Source organism: Pezoporus wallicus, unplaced genomic scaffold (genome assembly GCF_028554395.1).
Source record: "Pezoporus wallicus isolate ANWC-B61680 ecotype Strahan unplaced genomic scaffold, APGP_CSIRO_Pwel_v1 contig_11133, whole genome shotgun sequence".
Lineage (NCBI taxonomy): Eukaryota > Metazoa > Chordata > Aves > Psittaciformes > Psittacidae > Pezoporus > Pezoporus wallicus.
Genome location: NW_026636583.1, coordinates 1,111,802 through 1,131,104, shown reverse-complemented (window position 1 = coordinate 1,131,104; position 19,303 = coordinate 1,111,802). Strand labels below are relative to the sequence as shown.

Here is a 19,303-nt window from a genome sequence, read left to right as displayed (position 1 = left end):
TACCAAATACATTTTAATTTTTAAGGATTAATATCTTTATTATTTAAAGTACAGAGGCCAAGTGATTGTATTTATTGTTTCTAAGGGAAGCTCTTTAGGTTCTTTAATTATTTCCTTAATGATTCTAAGAAGTAAGCTGTCAAGTGCATTTTTTGTTAAGACTGTTTCTTCAGTACCATTCTCAAGCGGAAGAAAGTGGTCTTGTGAAATCATAAATGTATTTTGTCTTATTTTTCGTGAGAGAGAAATCTGGAAGAGAATTGAACACTTGTTTCTGCATCTCTGGAAATAAAAAAGAGTGATTGATGTTTGCATTTTAAATCTCAGTAGCTGATTGGCATCAGCACTGCGAATTGGTGGTACTTGGTATTGTAAGTGTGCACTTAATAGGTTCTCCAATACCAAGACAAGTGTTTTGCACCATTTACTGGACATTTGAAATAAGTTTTCAATGCCAAATAAAAAAGCACCTGCATTTAAAGTCAGAAAGCCTGCATACCACAAAACATCATTGAAATGGTCAATCTGAGTTTCCAGGGGTGTCTGTTGGTAGAAGGGTGGTAGTGACAGACATTACTGAGTTCCTTGTGAAACCACATCACAACACCACAGGGTCTTACGGTACCTTCAAAGATTTCTTGGTAAAATGCCAGGGAGATTGGGGGGGGGGGGGGGCTCAAAAGAGGTGCAGAAGCCTCTGAATTAATGCCCCCAGCATTCCGCTGGGAGATCTGATCGTGTTTGTGTGCTAAGGTGTCCCTGGAGAGCTTTTCCCTTGCATTGGAGAATCCTGCAATATGGGTACCATCAGACATTTATCTCTACCATCTTCAGAGGATGCCGATTTTCTGTTGTCTGGTGCAGCCATATCTATCCAGAGGGAGCCTTATCTCCCATGCCACTTCAGTCAGTTTTTTTCCATTACTTTTGGTAGGAGCTTAGATGGGGTACCACTGAACGCAGAAAAATGAGGCTTTACAAGTGCTAGAACCTGTCTTTGTAAAGAGACGTGGGAAGGTGAGGGAAGCAGCAGGTCTGAGTGAAAGGATGGAATGTGAGATTCTACTGGAGATGTCAGTGGTGATATCCCTGACAGATTAATATCATGTGCATCTGGGGGTGAAATGCTATTCTGATATTAAAAGCTACCTTAAAACTAGATCCTGGTGATGCTTTGTCCTAATTTGGCTCTGTAGCACTGTTAATATTTGCCTGAAATTATAACTGCTTCATGCAGTATTTAAGAAGAGTGCACATTCCTTAAATTGGGATGGCTCATTTCTGAGGAATGTGGCGGTATTACTGAATTATGTATTACTGAATCTACTTCATGCAAATTTCAAGGCTTTTTAATGTGTGAAGTTTTTAAATGGCAATCATGTACTGACTCTGAATAGGAAGGAATTAACTGCCACTTGTAAGTTATTAGTGTTGTGGGTATATGAGATGGTGGATTTGTTTATAATCTTGGAACTAATGCAGTGTATTTAATGGTTGTCAGAGCAGTTACAGACCAGTAGTACAGTTCTTGTAGCATTTTTCTGTTGTAGCTCTAACTGTAAGCATTGAAATACTTTGATTTTATGCAGATTCTGTTTTTAACACGATCTTTCAAATGTAAGCAGCTTCTGATATAAAATCTTTGCATTTACCAGGGATGCTTGGACTCCTGACTTTGAACTGTGCCTTGCCTATAGCAGTCTAGTAGTGAGAGAGTAAATTATTTGGGGTGCAGGGGAGGAGTTCAGGATCCCAATGATTTTTTTCCATCTCCCCTTATCTATACTTGAGCCATACAACTGTGTTTTCTCTCACTCTCTCTTGTCACAGCATTCCCATTTCATAACTTTCTGAAGGGTGTTTTCCTCCTTTCAGAAGGAAGATACTTAAATCAGTAAACAGTAGATATGTTATATATGAAAATAAAAGACTGTATGCTAGTTGTACCTGGTCATCTGATTTTTCTCTCCCTTCTCATGTAAGTCAATAGCTCTTGCATCTCTCAAAGATGAACAGATGGAGGAGCTGCGCTGCAGCCTCGGCTGTACAGGGCTTCTCCAGTTCTAGTGCAGAACCTGCTTCCTGCTGTCCTTGGGGGCCAGTGGGTTGCACCTTTTGTCCATGTCTGAATGGAGCTGCTCATTTATGTATAAAGTAGGTTTTGCCCTGCTGGTTTCATTTGGGCTGCTTTTGTAATGCTTGCTGATGCAAGGGATTAGTTTTGCCGCTGCTCTGTCAAAAGTGCAGGTTTCCCAGATGTCATCTTTGATAAACAGGGGTGCAAAGTAATTTTCAATGGGATCAGTCTTCTGAGTGGGAATAGCATCAGCTAAGCCATACCAACATTTCTTTATTTGCATCAGGAATTATGTCCTTGTATGAGTTTTAAGTCAGTATTTTTTTTCCATGTGATATTAACATACTTGCTTATTAGGAATTTTTTAACACTGGCCAAGTCCAGTTCATCTTCCATAGGGAATAAAACGTGCAGACAGTGTCGGTTGTGATTGGAATCACTGTTACAATGTTCTGGAAAGGATGCTTTCTCTCCTGTTTATAACATCCTGCAGTTTCTTTGATATTTAAGAAACCTGTCCTGGATAATTTAGCTCTAGCCAAATATGTTGCATGTCAAGTCTTTTAATTCTGAAGAAACTCAAAGGAGTTATACCTAGAGGCCAGTTACAAGTAATTCAAACTGAAGCTAGTATATTCAGTACTGACATTGGCTGTGTCAGGACATGGAGATGAAACTGGTAACTGATGTATGAGACCTGCTTTTGAAAGAAGGTGTAAGACTTACACTTTGAATTTCTTTTCAAGTGCAAACTGTGTTTGGTTCTCTCATTATAAACCTTGTTGGCAGAACTTTATGTTGGCCACAGTGGTCTTGATTTCTGTCTTCTTGTTGGGCAGTGGCCACTGAATTTCCAAAACGTACCTAAAACATTAACTTGAGCTTCAGTAAGACATTCTTCTGTAGAGTTCTTAGAATGAGTAGGGGATAAGAGAATTTAAGTATTCCTGCAAGGTGCTTGTGTAACCTCTGAATAATGAGATACCAGCACTTGTGCAGATTGCAGCAAACTGAGTATTGAAGAGTGCTGACATCCAAGAACATGGAATGAGGTGCAGCGTGTTTCATCATGTAGCTGTTGACAATGAGAATTAACATTCATGACAGGATAAAGATCATTGGTCTTTCATATAGGATCCTCAGAAAGCTAAATATAACTGCTGGTTAAGCAGAAATGGAGACATTTACCCTCAATTCTGACAGATTATTTTTAGCTCAGTCCTCAGATAAAGGTGAAATTATTTCTTTTGAGTTTGTTTTTTTTTAGTTCATGTTAAAAGGTTTTATTACTAAGCTGTCTTTCAAGATCCTTTTTTAGAGTGAAGTCTTCCCAGTTAACTGAGGCAGGAATTCTTAATGCAGTTAAAATAGTAAGTTCTAGAAAAGACTAAATCTTTCTGCAGTCAGTGGAGCCACTGAATGTTTTATTACCTGATAAGGAAAATGAGAGAAAAAATAACAGTGGAGACACTGCCTGAATGTATATTTGTTGGTAACTTGTTGAATTGGCCTTTGTCTAAAAATATAAGCACAAGAAGAGCAGGAAATATTTATGTTCTTTAAAAGCTTTTCTCTGTCATCATCAGCTTAAGATGTTATATTGAGGTGTCTTAAAAAGGACTTAATGAAGTCAGCATCAGCAGATCCAGGTGTCTCTAAGCTGCATGTCCTGCAGTTAACACCTCTCAGCCCTGTGTTACTGGCATGGATAATCGCTCTTTTGCCTGAGATTTGTATGAGCTGTTGGCTTACAGAGACGGCCCTAGATAGAAGTATGCTTTTTTTGAGGTTTTGCCTGAATGGGAGAGGGATAAAGAAAAATGGAGTGAGAGTACAAGCTTTCTGTTGTTAATGTTTAACTAAGGATAGATTTTTAACGTGTGATTGTGAGCAAGTGGCATTGCAGTAGCAGGATTTGGAATTTGGGAGTATCTTTTCTGTCTCATGTTAAATTAACTGCTGAGAGCTCCTCTGGAATTTCTTCAAGGTGTATTTACTTAACACCACATGGGTTTACAGGGATATTTGGTGTGGGTGATGGCCCCTGTCATCTTAGAGAGTGGGCAGCCCAGGGGTTTTGGGTTTGTCGTTGCTTGAGAATAGTTGTGTTGGACTTAAAAGCTTGTGATAGTTTTTTCCTGAGTAGGATACTTTGATTCTTCAGCTGCTTCTGTACTGTAGGTCCAGAATGAATTCAAGTGCTGAACTTGTTCTGAGAAAACTGGAACATTTTATCTGGAAAACATTGGGGAGGGAGGGAAACCCGGAATGTTCTTCTCTTGGCTGAATATTCTATCTGAAGATACTGTGCAGCAGCGTTATGCTCCACTTCTGATAAGTGACTGTTCTGTTTCACTGGAATGCTCCTGTTATTACGGTTCATAAGATTAAAACAGAACCTTGACTTGAGGGGGCAGTTAAAGTCCTGTTGGCTGAGATCTGATGGACACATGCTACGTGGATGATGGTGTGCACGTGTTGAGTGAGATGGCAGCATGGTGCTACACCAGCTCATCCTGCTTGAGGGGATTGTGTTCTCCATCCCTGTTCTTGAATGTCTTTATGCTGGTTCTAATGATCATTATTTTTATCCTTTGGCTCACTCTTTGGTGGCCTCATTTTCTGCTGAGTGTTTGCTAAGAAGCCTGGTGACTGTCGGAGCTGTGTGTGACAGATGTGGCATAGACCATGTAACTGAGCACAGGAGAAGGGAGCGGGACAGTAGCAGCCCAAGTAGTGTCAGGACTGTATTTTGTTCTTTGTTGTTCATAAACATGGATTTCATAAGGGGACCTGCTGCCTATCTTGTGTAACCATTTAAATCAAGCTAAGGTTTGTATTGGCAAAGCTTGCTTCATCTCTAAGGGGAGAAGGGAATTTTCATGTAAGAAACTCTTGATTTATGTTTCTGACTTCCTTAATAGTTGCTCTTAAGAGCTTATGCATTTTCACTGTGGTAATTGCTTACCACAGAGGTTGTTAACCAAAGCAAACCCTGAGCTTTTTGGTAAGCAACAGTATGTATGTTTGATATTATTTTGCCTTTCTATACTGTCATTTATAGAGATCCTTGCATCGTTTTTCAGAGGTATATAGTATCCTTTCTAAAAGAGATGTGGCAGAAAGGCAGGGTGATGCTGATGGTAATCGGCCATTAGGGGAACTGTAAGGGTTTTCAGTTTCTGAACTTGCAGTTTCAGAAATGTGATTACTGCATTAGGAGGTATAAGGTTAATTTCATCACAAAGGATCTTCAGCTCCTTTAAAACAAGATAACCACAGTTTGCTGCTTCAGCTTAGGTTTCTATCAGGATCTCAACTGCAGTTGAATAGTGAACTTGAGAGCAAAATGAGCAAAAAATCGTACTGAGTTTGGAAGAGAAGCAGATATTTGAAGACTTCCAAAGTTGCCTTATGTTGCAGTAAATATTTTTGTAGGCACTTAGAACATTTGAAGTGCAAATTATAATTGAGTTAAGGCTTTGTACTTTCATATGTTGATGATATTTGATTTTTCAGCTGCTTCTAGTCATTTAAGTATATTAAAATGCAGTTTTATAAAAGCAGATTTATGTAAAATAAGCTTGAATCTTCCTCTGTTTTTAATGAAGAAAAATAATTTGGACCAAATGGGGGAGGAAAAAATGGAGACACTGAATGATAATAAGGAACAACTAAGAGTGTTACAGCAAATGTAGGGGACTGTAATTGCAGTGTTTTAAGTGTACTGGATTTTTATACCTCTCAAATTTGATTATTTTCAAATTGCAGTTCTGTTAAAGTTTTTTCTATAGGTAATAATGATGAGATAACATCTGCTAATGCAAACCAGCATGCATAGAATATTGCATAGAATCTCTTGGGTTTCAGTTATTACTTGTGTTAAAAATGCTATTTCATGTTAAATCAGAACTGTACACTGCACTGTGCAGATTTGCCACTGGGTGGGGTATGAGTACCGTTGTATAAAGGATTCCGTTCAACGAGCCAGAACGAGCCAGAACGTCTCCTGAGAAGAGGAGGATCCCAATTCCGCATTAGGAATTCCTTAGTGGTATCAGCTCTGCAGCTCAAATGTGATTGTAAAGAGTGCATTGAAGACAAGACCTTGAATGCACCAATACATAATTGTGCGCTGTGAAGGCAATCCTTTGGACAATTCTTCCTTTCAAATGTTACTGGATAAGTTACTCATAGGATGCACTTTGTTTTGCCTGTTTTAGAGTTTGTTTCGTAGCTTAATATTAGAGCTGAACAAGAAGTTTTCAGCTGACTTTCCCTCTTCCCATAGGCCTATCACTTAAAATTGCGTGATGTGTGATCAGTTGGAGATTCTGAACAGGGAGATTGAGAGGTTATTGCAGAACAGCAGCGTGGAAGAAGACACTTTAAACTCAGACTGTCTTCAGCCATCAGTGACTGATTCCCAGGATATAATCACTGATCCAGACAATGAAGCAAAATATTTATTAGAGCAGGTATTCAATGCCATGAAACAACAGCACCAGGGTCTTTAAAAGTAGTTTATTCTGTTGCCTTTTTTTGTTGCTCATTTCCTTCTCTCTCTGGAGTGGGAACAGTTGGCTGAGGGAAAGAATGTTGATAATGTACATAATCCCCTGTAGAGAAGGTCCACGGGAAGGAAGTCCTGATGTGGATCTAGCTACAGACCCATGATGTTTTTCTTAATTCTTCTTTGCCACAGTCATGCAAATTCTGAGATTTACTGTTCATAAAATAGTAAAGTGATCCACTGATGGAAATTAGATTTGGGAGGGATTTGTCTTTTCCCCTCTCTTTATTTCTGGAACAGTGACATGGCATTGGTGAGCACCTAGAGACAATCATTCCTTAGGAAATAAAAAGTATTCCTAAACAGCAAAGATGCTTTAAGAGCTGGGGGCTTGGGAGATTTGGAGGGAAAAAAAGTGTCCTTTAAAAAGAAAAGACCATGTGTATTGGCATGTCTGTGAAGGATTATCTAACCTGTTCTTAAACTCTCCCAGTTTTTACTCCTTTGAGAGTTACTAATGTTTTAGTCATTCCCTGCACCTTCTGTGGCAGTACTGCATCTTTTAATGGCAGAACACAACATGCAGACTCTGTCCAGTATTGCTCTTATGTTCTCACTAGTATTTTACAGGCCAGTTCAAAAGCGACATTTTCTATCCTGTCCATCTGGTCCTCCTTTTCCTCCCAGATTCTTTTCCAGTGTTCTTGTAGTTTGGTAGACTACCTTGGGTTAAATCCTACTCATTATCCAAGCTCACCTGCTTGGAAGCAGGCAGTCAGTGTTGATGTTCTGTTGCCATTCTGCCCATCAGTTGGGACCCCTGGACTATCCATTTGCTCTGGTTCAGGTGCTTTAAAGGAATTCCTTGTGATTTTGAGATGGTTCCCAAGGGCTGCTTTTTGGGAAGCTTTATTGTTACTGATAGAATCTGCTGTCCTTGAAATAAAGCTTCTGAAATGTTCTATATTGCAAACCTTACCTGTGAAAAGAACAGTAATAAGGAATATTCTTCTTAATTCTGAAGCTCAACTATAAATTTTTAGTACTTTTATTACAAAATCACCAAGTAGTCACTTGGATTTAAATCCTCAAAGCTGCAGGTGTCGTCTGCAGATGTCTTTAGTACAAACTGGTAAATCTTGCCTACTGTAACCTTGAGCATGCTGATAGGGTTTAAAAGCATTTCTGCAGTTTCATTGCACACTACTAAATTTCACTCTTGGAATGCTTTTAAACTTTGTAAATGGATAGACTTGTTGATTACAGTTTGTTGCTGTTCTGGAAGCCTAATGGGATCTAATCAAATTGATGAGAGTACAGTCGTATTTGGTATTTATTTCAGAGGTCTCAGCTGGTGGAGGTGGTATTGGTTTACTTGGACTTTTCCTTCCAGCTTCTGTGTCTTTTGGAAAGTAGAAAACTCTCAAGAAGGTGATAGAACGAGTGATAGAGGCAAAACAATTCCAAATTTATGCAGAAAATAGCAAGATCAGTTCATAAATACATCAGTGACTGATTTTGTTTCCTTTCTCCCCCCCTCCCCCTCCAGGAGGCAGCAGGAAAAGGAGAATTTCTAGGATTTGGTCCTGCTGACAGCTCAGAGACTCCGTCTGGCACCTCAGAATCGGGGAATTCAGCATGTGCTGGAGGGATAATGCTGAATGATTCTGATCCTTTGCTGCCCTCCTCTGGCTCTCCTTGTCGTTCAGCTCTGCAGGGAGAAACCATTCAAACCTCTAATGCTGTGTCAGGTAAAGCATATAGAGGACTTTGAAGAGACTTCTTAATTCTTTACTTTTTATCTGGAATTTAAATCTCAGGATTTGGATACCTCTTCCTGTAGCTTTTAACATTTCTTCATCTTTCAAGGTAAACAAAGAGGTAATCTTGAACTGTTTTGGCTTATTCCCTTACTTCTGTTGCAGCCTTTTTTTGATATGAATATAATTTTAGTCGTGTCTATCAAAAAACTGTACTTAGTGATGTGTTTTACAGGGGAACTTAATGAAACTTCCCACTGGATTGAAGCAGTTTCAGCTTTTGACCTGTGTCCTAGAGGCTTAAAATTAACTTTTAATTCTGGATGTTATGCTTAAAGTAGTAAGTTACTATTAAATGGATGTTCTGGAGTCTGCTGCTTGTGCAGCAACATTTATAGTATCTCACTGAAATGACTTTTAAGTTACAACTTAAGTGTTAATTTTTTTAACCTATTTCCATGAATGTTGATGTTTCTGTAACACCGACAAGTTAACATTTCTATTGTAGCGTTGTTAAATATAGTGCTAGAAAGCAGAGGAATTGCACTATAGAGAGATGGTTTTGGATAAGGCAAAACAGTAAAGCAACTGTTGCAGTATGTGCAATAAAGAGGCATTTATCACCAGTGCACACTGCAAGACTGGGAAAAGCTCACTAAAGGATGTCTGTGAAAACCTGTAGGTGTAATATGTGCAGTTGTTAATGTTGCCTTTTGGCTATCCTGTGCAGTTCTTGAGCCAGGAATATTCATGTAACTACTCCAAAAACACTCATGGGGGAGAGCTGGGGGATGTTCCTTGTTGTTTTTAAAGTGCTGTTTCTGTTTACCCAGTTCAGGGTGTACTTACTACTGCATAGTATAGTTTCATATGAGCAATGTAATTGCAATGACTGCAAAATACAGTTTCTGCACTCACTGAGGAGAGTATTTGTATGGCATGCAACTCTTTTAAAGCAGTGCACCATGATGTAATACCAACTTCAATCCATGGTCATGTTATTCCTGAATTACTCAGAATGCAGCCTCAGATCTTATATTTCTTCCTGTTATTTGCTGCTCTCAAATAAGAGAGTCTCCTGGTACACTGGGAAAGACTTCAGAGAAAAAAAGGGTTCTGATTGTCAGCACAGTTGCTTTCTTTTTCCTGTATGGCTCATTGGTCATTCCTGTAGATCATGCAGGCTGAAAACCTTTTTGTAAATAACCATGCAAGGAGCAGCCTTTCTCAGATTTCATTCTACACAAGCTTTTATGTTTGAGAATAAGTTGTTCTTGTCTATATATTTTTTTCTATCCAAATAAACCTTGCTAGAGAAATAACGAAGGGAAAGCATGTTGCCTTATCGTGAATATCCACCAGTGTTTCTGAAACAACTGAAAAATAGCAGCTAAGCTGTTAGTCAGGATACAGACTTGGTTTATTTTACCAAGGAAGACTGGAGGATTTCTCTGGTTTTTACATTTTGTTTAAAATCCAAAACCTCACTTACTCTTTGGCTAACTCTGCGTTCCCTAAACAGCAGTTCCTTTAAACTGATGGGTGTTTCTACCTTGTTTCTTACCTCCTGTAAGTTATCAGCAGAAAATATTACTGGTATCAAATGCCATCCTCACCTTTAAAGCAGTAACTCTGCCTGTACTGTCTGTTTGGATGACTTCTTGTTCTGTTCTTTGCTCTTTCCCACTACTGCTTACGTGGTTCCTGTGTCCATGTAAGGAGTGGAACTGCTGGAGGTTTTTCCCCAAACTCCAGGGAAGCATTTCATACCATTGAGAAGTATTAGAAAATATCAGAGATATCACAAGTCCTAAGGCTATTTAATAAAGTATGTCAGTATAGTGTCCAGACCCATATATTCAGCTAAGTACTTTGAAGGGATTCAGTCAACTTTTTGTTGCTATTCAGTGACTATTAGTGGCTTGAAATTTGAGGTAACTATTTGTTACAATAACAATATGTAGATTACATCAGAATATGTAATAGTTACTTAAGCTATGAGTATTTTTGAATCTGAGTTTTGAACCTTATGTTTTTCTTCAGCATTTCAGGGTGTGGACAGTGGTGGCCATACTATGGAACAAGCTGTAAGTTCACAGCCAGTGTCATTAGAATCTGAATCTAATACTGACAACATGGAAAATAGTTCTCCTGGTAAGATTTATTCCTTTTAGATTGAGCAGAAAATGTGATTATTTGTTTATTTTGTGTGTGTATATATATATATGAATATACATGTATTTTTAAGTAACAGAAGCATTTGTAACAGCTGGGTTATGTTGGCACAGTATTCAGTGAGGTACTTAATTGCTGCTGTTGTATTACATTGACTGTAAAGCATTTTATCTGTTTTCAGGGACATAGAATGAGATTAAAAGATACATTATCACAAAGAAAACATACTATGTTGAAAAAACTCCTTAAGAAATAACATCTTTCTTCACCACCAGTTTAATACCTGTTCATTTGTGTTTAGCATCAGTTGTGGATGAAAAAGGTGAGCAAAGCAATGAAGAAGAACAAAAATCTATCAAGCCTACAAGTAAAGAGTTCAGGAAAACCTGGGGGTTTCGAAGGACCACAATTGCTAAGCGAGAAGGTGTAGGAGATACGGATATGGACTCTAGTGAGCAACAGCCCCAGCAACAGCAAGGCTTAAACCTCAGGAGAAGTGGACGACAACCAAAGAGAACAGAAAGAGTGGAAGAATTTCTTACCACAGTACGACGCCGAGGAAGGAGGAGTATCCCTACTACTCTAGAGGATTCAAGTGAAGCAGCATCCTGTCCAGCTACAGATGCTGAAACTGCTTCAGAAGATAGTGTAGAGAGCACTCCAGACGCAAAACCTTTAACTCGGAGGCTTGGCCTTAGGAGCAGTAAGGATCAGAAAGACTCTAAAACGAGACGTACAAAAGAAGAAGAAGAAGAGGAGGAGGAGGAGGAAGAAGAGGAAGATGGTACTTCTGATAGTGATAGCGATGGTTTAACACTAAAGGAACTACAGAATCGACTAAGAAATAAACGTGTTGAACAGAAACCTGTGCAGCTGACAATAAAGGATATACAGAAGCGCTTTGGGAAAAGAAACGCTGAACAGAATCCTACAGAAACTGGTGATGTCCAGCCTGAAAAAGAAGTTGAGCCTGAGTTGCCTGTCAAAGAAGAGCCTGAGACTGTAGACAGCACTGAAATTGCAAGTCAGGTGGTTGTGTCCGAAGAAGACACTGAAGATCTTGAGCTGCAGAAGGAGGCAAAGCCTGCCGTTGCTGCAAAAGGGAATACAGATGAAGAACCCGAGGAACTGCCTAAAAGCAAACCTGAGTCTGAGATTTATGACCCGAATGCACTGTATTGTATTTGTCGTCAGCCTCACAACAACAGGTAGGCAAAGGTTTCAAGTAAGACTACAGAGCAAGTAGTTGGAATTTTTCTGTGATGAAAAATGAAACCAAATGCTCACTTTCTGAGTGTAAGTAAATGAGCTTTTGGGTTTGTTTGAAGTTTGGGGGGTAGTTTATTTAGTGTTTTTAAGAGGGGATAAACGAATATGGAAGTGAGGCAGAGCAGTATACTGGTACTTTATGGAGTACTTAGGATCTACTGCTGGAAATACCTGTTGGGCTTTAATTGTCTTTTCATAATGTTTTACTCTTTCTTATTTGTTTTATTTCCAGGTTTATGATTTGTTGTGATAGATGTGAGGAATGGTTTCATGGTGACTGCGTGGGTATTTCTGAGGCTCGAGGGCGGTTGTTGGAACGGAATGGGGAGGACTATATCTGTCCAAACTGCACCATTCTACAGGGACAGGATGAGCCTGCTTCAGAAATGGACCAGCAGGAAGCTAACACTGGGCAAGTAAATGTGGATGGCACAGAATTCACAAGCATAGGAACAATTGAGCAAAAATCTGTTGAGGACCAAGGAATCAAGGGTAGGATTGAAAAAGCTGCAAATCCAAGTGGGAAGAAAAAACTAAAGATCTTTCAACCTGTAAGTATTTTAGTAGTTTCTTACTTTCCATGCCTCACTGAGTACATTGAGACAACAGCTTACTTGTATGGCTGTAAATCTGGCTTGGGTTTTTTATACAGCTAAATATGAAGCTGAACAGCTCACTAAATGTTACTGGTTATCCATAGTTCTGTCAGGTCAGGAACTAAAACTAAGTGTTATTTTGATTTGGGGGATTTGAAAGTTTAATGTAGGCATAAGGAAGTGCTTTGTGCAATTCTACCTTTCCTAAATACTGTTTTGGAAGTAAAATAATAAGGTGACCTTCTAAGAAAAATACTAGAATTCTGGACTGAGTTATACTACATATATATACTTTATATTTAAAGTAACCAATTTTGGACATTTTCAATGACAGTGAAACTTTTTACTTAACACTGACAGGTGTCTGTTGGAGTTAATTCCAGCTGTACTTTCTCTATACATCCAGTTAGTCTCTGAAGTTCTGACTTCTGTCTTGGTGCTGCTTCTCCCAAGTTATTAGTACATAGAAAATTGTTCTATACAGCGTTTTTAACATGAATTTGTGTATTGTGAATTATTGCAAATTGTGGCATTAAATAGAAATACAAAATCTTCTTCCATGCCCAGTTCAAAATCCAGGCAAAGAATACTTCATTGAGCTTCTTCAGCTCAATGGACGCAGACGTAAAAACGTCATGCTATGGTGGTCATCTTGGTAGTGCCTAAACTACTGTAGTAATGCCAGGTCTTGAACATTCTCCTTTTCTCACTGTGCCTGTAAGAGCATGTTTAATGTCATTGCTGTTAGAATGCTACAGCTATCTATATATTTATTCTTTATGAATTTATTCTTTCACACATGTTCTTTAAACGTTGAAATCATCCCTAGAATGACAAGTGTGAGTAAGCGTCTCCGGAGGAATCTTTTTGTTTTAGTACATTTTCTACAAAATGTTTATGGAACACTTTTAGTCAATTTAAATAGCAGAGCTGTCTGTATTAGTGTAGTGAGGATAATGTATACATGAGAAGTTTGACCTTAATGTATGTGTTCACTATTTTACTGTGTGCAGAAAACAGTATTTTTCTCTCAAATGTTTTCAGATACATTTGGACTACTTTGCACACAAAAACATTTTTGGAAGTCCAGTTCTCTTGTTTTGGACTACATTTCACTGGCGGTCTTAGTATTAATTTCAGCTTCTGGGTATCACTAGTTACTCTCTGGTGTTAGCATGCTAACAAGTTACTTGAATGCGTTAAGCATCTCTCATTTAGTGAAAGAAAAACCATAATAATTATCAACTTATTGCCTCTTTTGGAATAACTGCTTATATTTTAGGTGTTCTTTTGGCATGTGGAAATGGAATGGAACTGCTGTACTGGTGTTTGCCGGGGGTACCATGTCTTGAGGGAACGGAACAGTCAGATCTGTTCTTTTTTTGGCCAGTGTTATCCCTCATACCTCAGTTAAGATCCCTCCATGGCTTGGATAAACAAGCACTGCTCTCCCTCTGGAGAATTCCCCCCATTCTAGGCAAAAAGCTCATTTCATATGTTAATGTGTTGAAATCATGACCAGTGACTGAACAGTCTCATTATTCACTTTACCTGTTTTCTTGCACCACTGTTCTAAGCACTTTGAGAAGGACTTCTTTTTGGTGCTGTGCGTGAGCACCTATAACTGCAGAGGTCTGGGTTGTGATTAAAACTAGAAATTGTATGAGTACAGACATCAGCACTGCAGATCTTGTCATCATCTGAGAAAATGCCCTGAATTAGAAATGACAGCTCAGTTAACCTGAAGTTTGAGGTGCTTTTAGGTAACATGAGTTGCTACTTCTTGTACTTCACAGTTCAGTGTGTACATGATGGAAGAGTGCTCTAAAGCATATTAATTTTTAGAAAACTCCTAAACTGAGGTTTTATCAGGCTGCAGCAGATAATGCCGGTTTAATAACTTTTGATAGGAGAAAAGCTATCAAATTATATAAATTTTCATTGGAAATATTCCTGAAAACCTTCCTTTTGGTAATTACACATTGCAGTCTATTGATGGGGAGGGGCTGTGTTAGAACTACAGTAGTGCTGAGTGTTAGGTCAGTTGTATAACATTTTTAGGAGTAATCTAGAAGAGTGAGACTACAGGCATAATACCTGGAGTATATAGTGGAGCCTAAAGAGCTATCAAATATTTCTATACTTTGACCTAATGTACTCTTGTTTTCAAGGAAAGTGCTATTTTCTACATTTAACATCTGAAGAGGAAGTGTTTAGTATGTAACACATCAGTATAAATGGAGAGTAGTTGTGAAGCAGAAGGGAATACAGATTGCATATGCAAACTTTTCCATGTGCAAGAAGTTTAGGCTATGGCAAACTGGGAGAATGGTTGTATTTATGTAAGTTGGGGACTTCTGAAATGAAAACTGGTAAATCGAAAACCTCCAGAGCAAGAATTATTTGTACACCTGAATAGCTGAGTCCTTCCTTTTGCAAGTGTGCATGGTTGAGGGCAGTGGCTGATGGTGTTATGCAAGTAAAATGTGTTTTAGAAACCTTGCTCTTGAGAAAGCAGCTCTGCATTATTAAAGAGATTTCTCACATGATACAGAGGATCAGAAAAAAAGAATGTGTGTGCTTATGGCATCTGAAAATGTAGGAAATCAGCCTCCCTTGGGTCACTGCTGGCAGACCAGCCACTTGAAAACAGTGTGTTATGGGAGGGAAATTCTTACATTTGTATGTGTTGTTTCTGTTACACCATGAATGAAAGTTGCTTTCACACTGGCAGTTGTGCAAGTCACTGTCGTAGCTGTGGTCTGCACGTACGCCATGTAAGCATTTCTTAATGCTACAAAGGTATGTTTCTGTCACTTCCTCTTTGAAGTTTGAACTCACTCCATTTCAATCCATAGGTAATTGACGCTCCTGGTGCCTCCAAGTGCATTGGTCCTGGCTGTTTTAATTTGGCTCAGCCTGATTCTGTGTATTGCAGCAATGACTGCATTCTCAAACATGCTGCAGCCACCATGAAGTTTTTAAGTTCTGGCAAAGATGCCAAACCAAAACCTAAAGAGAAGATCAAACCGAAACCCGACAAACCTGGCATGCCAAAATCTCAGCTGCAGGTAAGCTTCTTGTTCATGATCTGTGTTTCTTGCATGGGTCTTCTAGATGGCAGCACAGGTTTGGGGTTCTTTTGAAGAATTTTAGTTAATTCAAAATTATTGTCAATTCTGAGCTAACATGACTACATTGTATATGTGCTTTGGGAAGGAAAAAGATAAAAGCCTTCTCTTTTCACTTTTGAAAATGCTATAGAATGGGCAGTATTTTTGCAAACAGATACCACCACCTCACCCCCACCATACTGATAGTACTCTTCTTTTGAGGTGGTGTCTTACTATTGCCTTTTCCTGTAGTTAGTGTATATTTCAAGTGTATTTACAGGAGTTCACTATAAAAGAAATCTATGTACATGTATGTAACTAAATCTCTGCTTGTTTGTAAAATGCACCTGACGATTATTACTAACCAAGCCTCACTCAATCATACAGGCAGGTATTAAACCTCTTTCAAACCAAAAGAGACCATTTCCTGAGAAGAAAGAGGTGAATATGAAGAAGACTGTTTTGACAACCACCAAGACTGAGGCAAACACTCAACCTGTTGCTAAAGAGCCAGCAGTAGAAAACAGCACACCGTCCTGGGCAAGCGATCATAATTACAATGCTGTAAAGCCTGAAAGGACTGCTGCCATTTCATCTTCACTGTTGTTCAAATGTATGTATCGCATAGGGATATTCCTGAGTAATCATTTACATTTTCTTTGAATGCCCATCCATTCTTGGCTCTGCAAGACTAGGAAGTTTAGGATTTGGGGTTGGTTTTTTTTCTTAATGTATGGCACCAAACTCTACTTTTCTCCACCTTCAAAGATTCCGCACCCAGGGATACACATGAGTGGGAAACACTTTTAGAGGTTTCATTTGTATCATATGCCAATTGTATGATTAAGAGCCTGTCAATCTACCCAGCTGATTCCTGGAGGAAAACTACATGATTAAGCTTTATTTTTTTCCCATAAAGATAATAACTCTTTCTAATGTAGAAGAGGTAAGTATTGATACATTTGCTCTGTGTTTGACAGAAGGGCTGCACAGTGTGCACCGTGAATCAGCAGTTGAATGTACTAGTTTGAATTGTATTTTTGTAATTATTTGGGCATCTCAGGTCTCTCAGGTCTTGCATTTTCAGTGCTGATGCCAAGAATGAAATCTTCATCATGGTATCCAACGGTACTTTACACTTCTGCAAACAGCTTTTAACTGTGAAGTTTTATCCAAGTTCTTCCTGCTGCTTTTCTTCCTTACATGAAATGATTTAAGGACCATTTTTACTTTGAAATTCGGGGGGAGACAGTACTGTATTTTTTCTCCTTTTCTTTTTCCCTTTTGTATTTATATGTTCATACCTCACACATTATCCACACACACAAGAACACATCTTGAGTGGATATTAGGCAGAGATGCTGCCTTGCATATTTTTGCAGGTTTTGAATAGCATCTTTGTAGCTCACACAAAGGTAAGTAACTCCTACTTTGTAGCCTCAACAAGTCTTTCTGCTAATGACATTTTTTCATTGACTCCAGTTAAGTAGTTTTATAATGCAGTGGTGGAACTTCAGATGGAATCTTACATTTCACAGTTACAAAACACATGTCCAAGTGTCTGATGTTTACTCATGTGAAGACTAATGAATTCAGAAGTTCAATTCTCACAGCTTTTACCATAAATTAGCCCATTTACATTTTATTTTCAGAAATCTGGTTGTCAAACACTGTATGGAAACACTGTATGGAAAGTAACTGATAAGTTTATAAGTTACCTTGAAGATGAGGTTTTTTTAGATGCAACTTTAAACACTGAGAGAACACCCGCTACCCTAAATTGCTGTTTATTTTTATAGCACATGGTAGATACTCTAGGTATATTTAAATTGTATTTGCCCACATCAGGTGTTTTAATGGTTATAGTTTTTCCCTGCAAATGTTCATTGTGTTTTGTTACTTGGGCTGTGTGCCTTTTTTATAGTGAACTCTTGAGATGTATTTTCATAAACTTGCATTTTTTTTTTAAGCTTACTCTAGAGGAACTGTAGCTTTTTTAGCAGAAATAGTAATATTTAAAACATAACTAAAAGTAGGTGAGAAAAACAGAAAAGAAACTGTAAGGGCTGATTTTACACGTCAAATACTTATGACACTTGATCTCAGTATAATTACAAGTGTCCATATAACCATATCACTTAAAATGTCCTTCTTGCTGTCGTCTGTTTTTGTAGGAGACAGGAATATACAGGTTTTGAGGTAGAGAGTTCAGTTGTGTTTAAAGGGGGTTGCTCTTAAGTTTCACCACACTGGAGGTTTTACAGATTTAACCAATTCCAGTAGAAAATTAGATTGCTGTAGCTACATTGTTTAATTGGTTCAAAACCATGTTAGACTTAAGTTGTGACTAGAACACAACCTAGTTTGTGCGATGAAGAGCTCTCATATCAAGTGCAAGAAAGAACTTCAGCTTGCTGTTACAAGGTAAGTTGTACTAATACGGGGACTCTGTGCCATTAGTGAATTCCCAGGTAAATGGTTTTTGTCTTTATGAAGAAAACTGTCCTGCTTTTTGATGGATGGGTTTGAGCTGTTGTCTTCCTGAGAAGCTGCCATTGCATCGTCTTTAGGAGTATTCTACAAGACTGTTTATTTAACAGCTCTAAATGCTGCTCAAAGCTGAGAGATTATGGCGTTACAGAAATTCGTGAGAGTCATCTCGCTTCACAAAACATATAATCTATTTTAGACACTAATCTTAAAACAAAGTGACTCACTGCTTAGAAACGTGCATTTGTGTACATCGCTTATGAAAGAAGTGTAAGGTTACTGGTTCAAACATCTGGGTGTCTAATGTTTGGACTTAAGGGGCCACCTAGAGGAGGCTGAGGATGGGATTCTGCCATACACAATATTGCAAATACCTCCCATGTTCTCCCAGTAGCTTCAAGCTAAGTCCTTCAGATCCTGATTTGTGACTTGGGAATTGAGGAAACTTAACATGATTAGTAGAACTCGTCTCTCTAATACTTTTTCTGCTGGTCATCATCTTTTGGACGTGGATTTGCTTTATACATTTACTCTGGACTTGTCAGATACAAGACTTTGTTATTGTTACGTATGACAGTAGTTTTACTGAGTGGTAGCAAGAAGAAAACAAGCTGTTATTACAGATGTACTGGACAACAGGGGCATATAGTATATTTGCATCTAAACCTTGCCACCAAGCCCCCTTCTCCAGCCTGTTCTGGGGAATGAGTTAGGGCTGTACCTGGAAGTGACTTTGTACACCAAAATCTGGAGGCTGTTTAATGACACTTGATGTTCGCAGTGAAAATAATCCTATTTATTCAGTAACTGGAGTGGAAAATACTTTGAACTTAGTGAATATTAAGTAGAAGTAATAGTGAACATTAAGTACAAGTACTTCTAAAGTAGCAGGCAGTATTTGAACTACACTTATATGAGGAAATCAGGTGTTACATTCCCTTTCAGAGGTGTCGCTTCTAAGTTCATTAGGAAAATGGGTATGTATTCAATATGCAGTGCTCAACTTTTATATTGAATTTCAAAAGTCATCCTAGCTTCCAAATTGATATATATATATGGATTGTTGAGATTTAGGATTCAAGTTGTGATAGAAATGCTGAATTTGTGATGTGAGCTAGTGTTATCATATTCAGGTCATTTCAAAGGAGATGCAGAATTCAGAACACAGCAAAACAGACTTCAGTTTATCTAGTAAGATCATGTAGGTGTTTGTGGGGAAGCACCATCCAAAATGATTCATGAACGTTTTCAGTTTTATTAGCAGGCAAACATACATTGCATGGTAATAGGAAGCCTGATTTTTAATTATA

The 19,303-nt window shown here is 38.4% G+C and overlaps 1 protein-coding gene across 5 annotated transcripts in view; it reads left to right on the top strand.

Annotated features, from left to right (window-relative positions):
* Positions 1-19,303, top strand: part of DIDO1 (death inducer-obliterator 1) — a 52,716-nt gene that overhangs the window by 5,837 nt on the left and 27,576 nt on the right. For 2 of the 5 annotated variants that reach the window (XM_057400872.1, XM_057400873.1), the window contains exons 2-7: positions 8,140-8,341; positions 10,394-10,504; positions 10,827-11,733; positions 12,027-12,345; positions 15,249-15,461; positions 15,891-16,116. In XM_057400872.1, coding sequence (XP_057256855.1) covers positions 8,245-8,341; positions 10,394-10,504; positions 10,827-11,733; positions 12,027-12,345; positions 15,249-15,461; positions 15,891-16,116 — 1,873 coding nt within the window. In that variant the 5' untranslated portion in view covers positions 8,140-8,244. Of the gene's footprint in view, positions 1-6,223; positions 6,556-8,139; positions 8,460-10,393; positions 10,505-10,826; positions 11,734-12,026; positions 12,346-15,248; positions 15,462-15,890; positions 16,117-19,303 lie in introns of those variants that run through there. The other 3 variants (XM_057400870.1, XM_057400871.1, XM_057400874.1) reach the window with 3 other exon arrangements.